Raw genomic sequence first — 11,831 nt, forward strand, 5'->3', positions numbered from 1 at the left:
CATTTGTGTCAGAAACGGGCCTTTTTTACTACTTAATAAATAATCTAGAGATGGGAGCAACTAGTGAGGTAATTAAATTTGCTGACAACACAAAGTTATTCAAAGCTGTTAAATCGCAAGAGGATTGTGAAAAATTACAAGAGGACCTTACAAGACTGTGAGACTGGGCATCCAAATAGCAGATGACTTTTAATGTGAGCAAGTGCAAAATGATGCTTGTGGGAAAGAGGAACCTGAATTATAGCTACGTCATGCAAGGTTCCACGCTAGGAGTCACAGACCAAGAAAGGGATCTAGGTGTCATCATTGATGATACGTTGAAACCCTCTTCTCAATGTGCAGCAGTGGCTAAGAAAGTGAATAGAATGTTAGTTATTATTAGGCAAGGAATGGAAAACAAAAATAAGGATGTTATAATGCCTTTGTATCACTACAAGGTGCGACCGCACCTCAAATACTGTGTGCAATTCTAGTCACCGCATCTCAAAAAAGATATAGTGGAGATAGAAAAGGTACAGAGAAGGGCGATGAAAATAATAAAGGGGATGGGACGACTTCCCTATGAGGAAAGCTAAAGTGGCTAGAGCTCTTCAGCTTGGAGAAAAGATGACTGAGGGGAGATATGATAGAGGTCTATAAAATTATGAGTGGAGTGGAAGGAGTAGACATGAATTGCTTGTTTACTCTTTCCAAAAATATTAGGACTAGAGTGCACGCAATGAAGCTACAAAGTAGTAAATTTAAAACAAATTGGAGAAAATATTTCTTTACTCAACATGTATTTAAACTCTGGACTTTGTTGCCAGAAAATGTGGTAAAAGCATTTAGCTTAGTGGGGTTTAAAAAAGGTTTGGATAACTTCCTAAAAGAAAAGTCTTTAAGCCATTATTAAGATGGGGAAAATCCACTGCTTATTTCTAGGTTAAAGCAGCATAAAATGTATTGTACTGTTTTGGAATCTTGCCAGGTACTTTTAACCTGGATTGGCCACTGTTGGAAACAGGATACCAGGCTTGATGGACCTTCGGTCTGTCCCAGTATGGCAATGCTTATATTCTTATGTGGAGGGACTAAGGCTTCCATCTACAGTGCCCTCCAGCTCTGAAAATGTTGGCGAATATGCTACTTCTGGAAGATATTCAAGTGTATCGTGGCTGCTATTTTGTTGTGTCTTCCCTTCTAGAGGTGATGCTCTACCATGGTTGCAATTTTGTGGTCTCACAAATCTGTAGTTACAGGTAAATACTTCTGGCAGATATTCCAGTGTATCATACCCAGTACTTTGTTTTATCTTTCCTTGTAGATACTGATCTGCCACAACTAATGTTGGCTGGTTCCCTTAATGATTTTAGACCTACCTGTCACGTTCACTAAACAGGAACTGGGTTTGTGAGCCCTTGGGCCACTGCCGAGGAGCAGCAGTGGCAGGCAAAACCACCCCACACCAGAAGCAAGGCAGAACAGACGTACTGGCAAATCCAGGCTAGGTCTCTGGCGGTCGGCCAGCAAGCAGAAGACAGGTCCAGGCAAAGGTTCAAAAGGCAGGCGGCAAGCAAAACAAAGTCCAGGTCCAGACAAAGGTTCAAAAGGCAGGCTGCAAGCAAAAACAAAGTCCAGGTCCAGGCAAAGGTTCAAAAGGCAGGCTGCAAGCAAAAACAAAGTCCAGGTCCAGGCAAAGGTTCAAAAGGCAGGCGGCAAGCAAAGCAAAGTCCAAGATCAGGCAAGGTTCAAAAGGCAGGCAACCAGCAAACACAGAAACAGGTCCAGACAAAGTCTCTCAGGCAGAAGTGCACAAGCATACAAGACCAAGGCCTAAGACGCAATGCCAAGGCAAAGCCAGAGAGTTTCAAAATGGCTAATAAGCCCAGACAGGAAAGACGCAGCTGCAGCAATCACCAGGAAGCTATGGTGGCTGTGTAGGCTCAATCCAAGCAAGCAAACCTGGCAGCCTGGAAGATCCGGACCGGACTCAGCTAAAATCTGGAACGGGTGATGGTCCATAGCAGCCACCTGTACTGGCCACCAGAGGGCGAGGAAAACACAGACATAACAGTACCTCCTCCTCAAGAACCCCCCTACCTCCACGGGGAATTCAGGTCTCCACTGGTAGCAATGGTGGAATCTACGGAGGAGCCTCAAAGCATGACTAATGGTAACTTGGCTAAAGCTGGAACCAGAGTCAAGACTGACATCCGGACAGGCATCAAAGCTGACCCTCGGACCGCTCTCAGGACCTCGAAGCAGACTCAGGCACCGCTTGGCTGGAACTCCACCTCGGAGCGGACTCCGGAACAGCAGGGCTGAAGCTCAAACTCGGAACAGACTCAGCATCCTCTGGGTTGGGATTCAAAACAGACTCAGGCAGTTGACTGGAACTCAGAGCAGGTTCAGGCACTTGGCTGGGATTCAGCGCAGACTCTGGAACCTCTTGGCTGGAACTCAGGGCAGGCTCAGAAACATCTTGGCTGGAACTCAGGGCAGGCTCAGAAGCTTGGCTGGAACTCAGAGCAGACTCCGGCACTTGGCTGGAACTCAGTGCAGGCTCAGGAACATCTTGGCTGGAACTCGAACTCAGCAAAGGCTCGGCTAGGAGTGCCACTTGAACAGGACTCCGGGGCTTGACTGGAAGCACCACCTGGACTGGAAGTGGCGGCTTGGATTGGAGTACCCCTCGGGCAGGAATCGGAGGTTCAGTTAGAAGCACCCCTCGAACTGGACTCAGAGGCTTGATTGGATGGGTCCCTTGGACTAGGACCGGAGGCTCGACCTGGAGTGCCACTTGAATAGGTCTCAGAGGCTCCATCAGAAGCACCCCCCGAGCTGGCCTCAGGGGTTTCACTGGCCATGCCACTTGAACGAGGACTGGAGGCTCGGCTAGACGTGCCACTCGAGCAGGAATCAGAGGCTCAATCGAAAACTTCCCTCGGACTGGACTCAGCGGCTTAACTGGAAGCGTTACTTGAACTGGAATTGGAGCCTCGGTTAGAAGCGTCTCTCGGACAGGACTCAGAACTTGGCTGGAACTGGAACTTAGCATGGACTCAGCAGCTTGGCTGGAACTCAGCGTGGACTCAGCAGCTTGACTGGACCTAGACTGGTAAAAAGCCCGCTGGATAGCCAAAAACTCAGGACTTCTAAGACGCTCTCTTTCAGCGTCGCCTTCAGGAGTATCCCGTAGGGCTGGATCCCCGAGAAGTCTGCAGTGGTAGTCGAGGAGTGTGATAGAAGGATCAATAGCAGAAACGGGGTTTACCACAAGCCCAAGCTGCCAGATACGCTTTCTCTCCGCTGAGGCCTCAGGAGTATTCTTCAAGGCAGGATCAAAAAAAAGTTTATCCCGATAACTCTGGAGCATTATAAAACTACTAAGGGCAGTCACAGTGGTGGGACCGGCATTCAAACTGGAACTAGGAGTTAAACCTGGGCGGCAAGCCATATTGCCAACCAGGGGAAAAATCATAGGCTGGAAACCCCGCTGGAGGGATGATCTTGCCGAGCTCATGGCCTTGGCATTCTGTCACGTTCACTAAACAGGAACTGGATTTGTGAGCCCTTGGGCCACTGCCGAGGAGCAGCAGTGGCAGGCAAAACCACCCCAAACCAGAAGCAAGGCAGAACAGACGTACCGGCAAATCCAGGCTAGGTCTCTGGCAGTCGGCCAGCAAGCAGAAGACAGGTCCAGGCAAAGGTTCAAAAGGCAGGCTGCAAGCAAAAACAAAGTCCAGGTCCAGGCAAAGGTTCAAAAGGCAGGCTGCAAGCAAAAACAAAGTCCAGGTCCAGGCAAAGGTTCAAAAGGCAGGCTGCAAGCAAAAACAAAGTCCAGGTCCAGGCAAAGGTTCAAAAGGCAGGCTGCAAGCAAAAACAAAGTCCAGGTCCAGGCAAAGGTTCAAAAGGCAGGCTTCAAGCAAAAACAAAGTCCAGGTCCAGGCAAAGGTTCAAAAGGCAGGCGGCAAGCAAAGCAAAGTCCAGGATCAGGCAAGGTTCAAAAGGCAGGCAACCAGCAAACACAGAAACAGGTCCAGACAAAGTCTCTCAGGCAGAAGTGCACAAGCACCCACGACCAGGGCCTAAGACGCAATGCCAAGGCAAAGCCAGAGAGTTTCAAAATGGCTAATAAGCCCAGACAGGAAAGACGCAGCTGCAGCAATCACCAGGAAGCTATGGTGGCTGTGTAGGCTCAATCCAAGCAAGCAAACCTGGCAGCCTGGACGATCCGGACCGGACTCAGCTAAAATCTGGAACGGGTGATGGTCCATAGCAGCCACCTGTACTGGCCACCAGAGGGCGAGGAAAGCACAGACGTAACACTACCCAAAAACTTGGGCATCATGAAGGTAGCGTGAGATAATGTGTGAGGTGCCCAACAGTGCTGCTGTCTGTAGATGGTTTGTTGTAATGTGTTCAAATTTTAGACAGTCCGAAATTCTTAGTGCCATAATAATAATTGGTACCACTATTTATTTCTTTTGCCACATGTTTGCAATTTCTATTTGTAACTCTCAATATTTTTTGCAACCTTTTTGAATTCCTTATCTTCCACATTACTGTCTCTCAGAATGGCTATGTCAATAAACCAAACATGGTTCTTTTCTTTTCAATGACAGTAATGTCTGAGATGTCACATTCTAGATGCCAGTCAGTCTGAATTTTGAAGTCCCTTAAAATATTTGCTTGGCTATTTTCAATAGCTTTCACTATAATTTAATGTTTCCAGTAGTTATTGACTGCAAATCCAAATTTTTGGTGGAGAAACCAATGTAATATTTCCCCAAATTGATTATGACTGGTTTTGTAGTAAGTCTGTGCTATTCTTACTCCTGGGGGAATTCTGCACAACTACGCAGTGCAGAATTTGGGCAGACTTTACATTTCCCCGCAGGGAAAAAGAAAGCATGCTCTGCAGGCTTGCTATAAGAGAAAAATTTTAAGTACATATGTACAAACGTAATGCCATACTGGGAAAAGACCAAGGGTCCATTGAGCCCAGCATCCTGTCCACGACAGCGGCCAATCCAGGCCAAGGGCACCTGGCAAGCTTCCCAAACGTACAAACATTCTATACATGTTATTCCTGGAATTGTGGATTTTTCCCAAGTCCATTTAGTAGCGATTTATGGACTTGTCCTTTAGGAAACCATCCAACCCCTTTTAAAACTCTGCTAAGCTAACCGCCTTCACCACTTTCTCTGGCAGTGGCGTAGCCAGAAGTCAATTTTTGGGTGGGCCAACAGGTTGGATGGGTGGGCACTAGACAGTAGTGTGCTGGTAAATGTTTAACAACAGGCTCTCTCCCCAGTCCACCTCTGCGCCCCCCCCCCCCGTCTACCTGTGCACCTCCCCTCAAAATTGCAGAGCTGGCTATAGCCGGGGAGAGAGCCTGGGGGGTGGGGGAGGGAATGCATTACTCTCTCCAGGAAAAAAAACATTAAATGATCCCAGGTTCCAATCTCATTCATGTTTAATGTGGGATAAAATGCCATAAATAAGTAAATAAATAAATATAAACTTTTAATGTTGAGCACCTGATTCTCAAAGTGGACATGTTCCAATCATTATAATGAAAATAAAATGATTTTTTTTCTACCTTTGCTGTCTGGTGACTTTGTTTTTCTGATCATACTGGCCCAGTATCTGATTCTGCTGCTATCTGTCCTCTTTACTCCGTTTCCAGGGCTTCCTTTCCATTTATTTCTTTACTTTCCGCCTTTCTTCTTCATTTCTTGCTCTGGGTCCTCCGCAGACTTGACTGTCCAGTGGATCCAGCTTCTGCCTATTTTCTTCATCCATGTGCAATTTTCTCCTCTCTTCCTTTTCCCTCATCTCATCTCCTTCCTCACTCTTCCCTTCCCTCCATCCATGTCCAGCATTCCTTCTCTCTCCCTTCCCTCTCCTCCATCCATATCCAGCAGCCTCTTCTCTCCTGCCCTTCCCTCCATCCATCCATGTCCAGCAACCCTCCTCTGCCCCCTGCCCTCCCCTCCATCCACCCATGTCCAGCAACCTTCATCTCTCCTCTTCCCTCCCCTCCATCCACCCATGTCCAGCAACCTTCATCTCTCCTCTTCCCTCCCCTCCATCCACCCATGTCCAGCAACCTTCATCTCTCCTCTTCCCTCCCCTCCATCCACCCATGTCCAGCAACTCTCCTCTCCCCTCCATCCATCCCCAGCAATTCTCTTCTCTCCCCTGCCCCCCACCTCCATCCATCCATCCATCCCCAGAAATTCTCCTCTCTCCCCTGCCCCCCACCTCCATCCATCCCCAGCAATTCTCCTCTCTCCCCTGCCCCCCACTCCATCCATCCATCCCCAGCAATTCTCCTCTCTCCCCTGCCCCCCACTCCATCCATCCATCCCCAGCAATTCTCCTCTCTCCCCTGCCCCCCACTCCATCCATCCATCCCCAGCAATTCTCCTCTCTCCCCTGCCCCCACTCCATCCACCCATCCCCAGCAATTCTCCTCTCTCCCCTGCCCCCACCTCCATCCATCGCCAGCAATTCTCCTCTGTCCCCTGACCCCCACCTCCATCCCGTGACTCTCCTCAATCCCATCCATGTGTCCAGCGATTCTCCTTCACCCCCATGCATCCTTCCCTCCCATTCCACCTGCCTGCCCTCTCTCTGACGGCAGCGCTTCCCAGACACTGCCTACCGCCGCCACAATCTACCTCCGAGTCCTCCCTCTGTCTCACTCTCAACAGCAGCGGTAGCGATTCAAACACGCTGCCTCCTGCTTCTAACCCGGAAGCGTCTCCTCAGAGGAGATACTTCCGGGTTAGAAGCAGGAGGCAGCGTGTTTGAATCGCGATGCTACCACTGCTGTTGAGACTGAGAGTGAGACAGAGGGAGGAAGTAGATCGTGGCAGCGGTAGGCAGCGTCTGGAAAGCGCTGCCGTCAGAGAGGAGGCAGTTGCAGGATCAGTGCTGCCTGCTCCCTCCGCTCCGCTGCTGGGTGGGCCTGAACCCAAACTGGGTGGGCCTAGGCCCATCCAGGCCCACCTGTGGCTACGCCCCTGTTCTCCGGGAACAAATTCCAGAGTTTAATAATACGTTGGGTGAAGAAAAATTTTCTCCGATTTGTTTTAAATTTACTACACTGTAGTTTCATTGCATGCCCCCTAGTCCTAGTATTTTTGGAAAGTGTGAACAGACGCTTCACATCCACCTGTTCCACTCCACTCATTATTTTATATACCTCTATCATGTCTCCTCTCAGCCGTCTCTTCTCCAAGCTGAAAAGCCCTAGCCTCCTTAATCTTTCTTCATAGGGAAGTCGTCCCCATCCCCGCTATCATTTTAGTCGCCCTTCGCTGCACCTTTTCCAATTCTACTATATCTTTCTTGAGATGCGGCGACCAGAATTGAACACAATACTCAAGGTGCGGTCGCACCATGGAGCGATACAACGGCATTATAACATCCTCACACCTGTTTTCCATACCTTTCCTAATAATACCCAACATTCTATTCGCTTTCCTAGTCGCAGCAGCGCACTGAGCAGAAGGTTTCAGTGTATTATTGACGACGACACCCAGATCCCTTTCTTGGTCTGTAACTCCTAACGTGGAACCTTGCATGACGTAGCTATAATTCGGGTTCTTTTTTCCCACATGCATCACCATGTAGATGTAATCTGCTTGAAGAGCTGATTCTGTGGGCCTACTGGAAGCAGAAGCAGCTGCCTGGCACTTGACAGAACAGGCCTCCTGGCCAGTCAGAGACAGAATTGTGCAGCTGTCAGAGGATGAGAGGAACTGGTGCTTGTGCAGGTCTGGATAAAAGGAGGAGTCGATGCAACAGATTAGGATTAGGAGCCAGCACTTCAACTCTAAATTAGCTAAATTCAGAGCAGGACCTCGGGAGTGGATTAAGTTTAGAATTGGGGAAGAATAAGTCTGGGAAGAGCAAGATTGCTGAGGAATCTAGTAAAGAAGCCTATGGGAGAAGATAAGAGAGAGAGAGAGAGAATGCAATAAGGTAGAGGATATGTGGGGGTGGGGAGGCCAAGCCAAGCAGAGAGCTTTCATGTGTAATGGGGTCAGTACAGGGGTAAGGTAAGACTGCACGGTGCACTTTAAGTTTGAAAAGAGAGAGAGTTGGAGAGATAACTAATATGGGGAAAGATTTGGGGAGAGAATTTGAAGCGGGATTGAGGGCTGGGGAGAAGGACAGAGCTATAGATAGAGTCAAGTCCGAATGGGGGGAGAGAACAGAAGGGTGAAAATTTAATGCTGCAGTGACCAAGCCTGTGGGAGAGATGGGCAGAGTGACAGAATGAATTGTATGGGACTGAGTGTTATGATGTAGTCTTACTCCTAGGGAAATTCTGCCCTCAAAAAGAACTAAAATTAAACCATTTTTAGTAGTAATTTTGACAGAATTGTATTTTAAATTAGATTTCACGCAATACAATGATTCATTATTTTGACAAACAAAACATGCAGAATTTTTAAATATTGTGTGCAGAAATTTGCATTGTTCATGCCGAAGTTTGACCTTTTTGTTTTTGCACACAGTTCCCACAAGAGTAAATTTTCCTGATTCCAGTTATGATCAACTGTTTCATCTTTGGCTTTGTATAATTTCTATTTACTATCTTTGCATGTCTTTTCTATTTTGGCCTTGATATCATTTGTGTGTAGTGCTTTGTCATGTGTAGTAAGAAGCAATCTTTTCATGAAATGTACAATCAGCTGTGATTGTGAAGCTGGGAGGTTTTCTGTTGGTGAATGGTGAACTGATAATGCACTAAGATGAACTCTGATCAAAAAGCTTTGAAACTAGATGATATAAATTTTATTAACCCATTAGTGCCCAACGTTCCCATATGGGAACAAATCAATTTGTTCCCATATGACTTATTATGGGAACATTGGGCACTAATGGGTTAATACTGCAGAATCATCGTAGGCGGGCACATGACAGGGTCATAGTCATTAGTAGAACACCAGATGGCAAACTGCTTCATTGTAAAGCATATGCTCATCTACTGAAAGCCTTTCGAGCAACTAGCAAGATGTCTTAGACAGACTGAGGAATACCAAGAGTAGCTAGTAGAAGGAGATTTCTGAGTTTGCCTTCACCTGGTATGATCTGGTGGTTAGGAATCCTTTAATCCAAGGTGCATTTTTCCTCTTATTCCTACCTTGCCAAGTATTCTTAGTAGAATTTGGTGGTCCACCATTTCGAATGCGCTCAACATGTCGAACTGGAATAGTAGGATGTTGTTGCCTCTTGCTATTTCATGTTTGAATTTGGTCAGTAATGTGATTAGAACTGTTTCAGTACTATGGTTGGCTCTGAGTCTCAATTGAGATTTGTGTAGTATTGAGAAGTTATTGATGCAGTCCGTTATTTGTTTGACTACTAAAACTTCCATCACCTTGGTTGTTAGTGGTATTGAGGCAACTGGTCTGTAGTTTGTGATATCTTTGGTTTTTTCATGGGGTCTTTTGCGATGGGTGTGAGTAGGATGTTTCCCTTGTTCACGGGGAATATTCCTTCACCAAACACGAGGATGTGAGGTCTTCAATATATTGGTTGGGGGGGATGTTTTCATAATATATTAGGACAGGATGAGGATGAGTGGACCTCGTTAGGTGAATTTCAAGGACATCAGTGATTTCAATGTCTCAATATTATCGGTGCAATGATCCAATGAAGTGCGATGTTAATGTGCACTGGCCTCCACCTGGCAACCAGCATCATGAGCCCTTGGCATTGAAGTCAAGGATGAATCCCTCTTCTTCTTTGGGTGGGACTCAAATGATGACTGGTCCCTATGGCTACTATCAGTGCTCAATGCTGAGGGTGAATGGTGCACTCTCAATGCCAATGCATCCCCAACATCCAGTGCAACTCTAGGACTCATTAATACCAATGCTTCCAATGACAAATTTGATGAATCAGACTTTTCAGTGACAAAATTCCATTTCACTGCTTTACTCAACCTCCAAGACCTCTCTTGGACATCTGTGAAAATAATTTACAATTAGAGAGATAATGGCTGGATCCCAGGCATTGCACGCATCAGATCTGGGTATCCATAATGGATATAGCTTTGTTCACCAGGTGCACTTTTTAAAGCTGCTGGAGCTTTATTTTTTCAGGGGAGAAAACCAAGAGAACTTGAAAATGGCCAAAAAACCTTGCTAAGATGCTAACAGGGAAAAAGGAAACACATGACAGCAACAGAAGCATAAGAAACTACAAACAGAACTTTTTAGCTAAAAACATTACCTTGAGGCAAACTCCAGTGACACGTGTCCAACCAGCTCCTTGGAACGACAAAGTCTGAGGTGGTTAGGAGCAACTGCAGCAGGTAGATAGGAAGTAGATAGCCCATGCTCAATGTAACCAAACTTTTGATAACTATAGTTTTTTTTAAAACACAATTCCTCCCCTCTAGTTAGTTCTGATGCCAAAAAAAAAAGCATCTACTATGGTAGGCTAGGCATTTATTTTATGTTTTAAAGTTATATGGGATTGAGGGGAAGTTTTTACAGCTACACAAAACCTCTATGCTAATTGCAAAGCAGTGGTGTTAGTGAATGGCATCCCCTTGATGGATTTTCCTCCCACATAGGGAAACCACAAAAGGGTGACCTCTGTCACCCCTTTTATTTTGAACTTTTTCTCACATGAAGTAACACAATGGCATAGGAGGTGTTGCAGTGGACGTACTGCCTTTACGTATGCTGCTTTCATGGATGAGATATTAACATACATCATAAACCGCAGGCCTCAAAATGCTTTGAAAGAGTTTCAAAAATGTTCAGCCTATTTTCAGGTCTTAAATCAAAACTTTCTAAATTAGACGCCCTACTGATTCTTGAATCCACTGAAGAGCTCTGGGACACAGGCTTCCTGCTTCACTGGTCATGTGACTCAATGTGCCACCTATTTTCAATAGTTTTGAAAATCCCAAAGCTGCTTAAAGAAATGCAGGGACTATAAAGGGGATTATAAAATATTTCCACTTTTATTAATAGGGAGAATCTATCTAAATTGTATGATTATTATCCCTAAATACATTTATTTATTACAAATGCTCTCTTCTGTATTTATGTTCATTATTTTTATTCAATTATATATTATACAACTCATAGAGCGATAATACAGGAAACTGGAAATACAACATAAAGAAATATTCAAAGTTATCAATAACTGAAATCAATTCACCACTTTTGTCCACTATACGTTAGGTAAATTAGATCCAAGAAAGGAAAAACCATTCTTAACACTGTATCTAGGAAATTAATTACTAGGTTAATGCTACCCAGGTAGCCTACTCCAAGCTATCCTACAGTGTACATCTGTGACTAGACAATAACATTAACCTCTTCTTTAGACAGAAATAAGTATTCTAACTGCTTGGGATCAAAGAATTGAAATTGTTTAGATTGAAATAATATACAACATATGTAAGGAAATTTAAGTACAAAATTTGCACCTATTGCCAAAGTCCTTGGGCATAAAACCGAAAAGGCTTTATGCCTTTTCTGTGTTTCTCTGGACAAATCAGAATAAATTCTTATTTTAGATCCCAAGAATAGAGAGTCCAAATGGCGAAAGAAAAGTTTCAATACTGCATCTCGGTCCATTTCCAGAGCAAAGGAGACCACCACAGTAGTTCTCTGGGTAATTACCTCTAATGAGGATTCCAATAAAGATGTGAGGTTCATAGCATCTCCTACTTGGGTTTGAGAAATTCCAGGTAAAGATTTTACATTACTTTGTAAATACTGCGCCCGAGTTATAGGAGGCAATGAGTCCCCAGACATTCCTAGGATTTCAACCAAATATTTTTAACCATTTCTCAGTATAATTAA

The 11,831-nt window shown here is 45.4% G+C and overlaps 1 protein-coding gene across 1 annotated transcript in view; it reads right to left on the bottom strand.

Moving 5' to 3' along the window:
* LOC115471275 (dual specificity protein phosphatase 13-like) overlaps window positions 1–10,345 on the bottom strand; it is a 30,571-nt gene extending 20,226 nt beyond the window's left edge. Inside the window, exons 1-2 of the mRNA XM_030204976.1 lie at window positions 10,240–10,345; window positions 7,611–7,771 (exon numbers count right to left, since the gene is read on the bottom strand). Of these exons, the coding sequence (XP_030060836.1) occupies window positions 7,611–7,771; window positions 10,240–10,345 (267 nt within the window). The remainder of the gene's footprint in view (window positions 1–7,610; window positions 7,772–10,239) is intronic.
* Window positions 10,346–11,831: the final 1,486 nt, after the last annotated feature.

Source organism: Microcaecilia unicolor, chromosome 5 (assembly GCF_901765095.1).
Source record: "Microcaecilia unicolor chromosome 5, aMicUni1.1, whole genome shotgun sequence".
Classification (NCBI taxonomy): domain Eukaryota; kingdom Metazoa; phylum Chordata; class Amphibia; order Gymnophiona; family Siphonopidae; genus Microcaecilia; species Microcaecilia unicolor.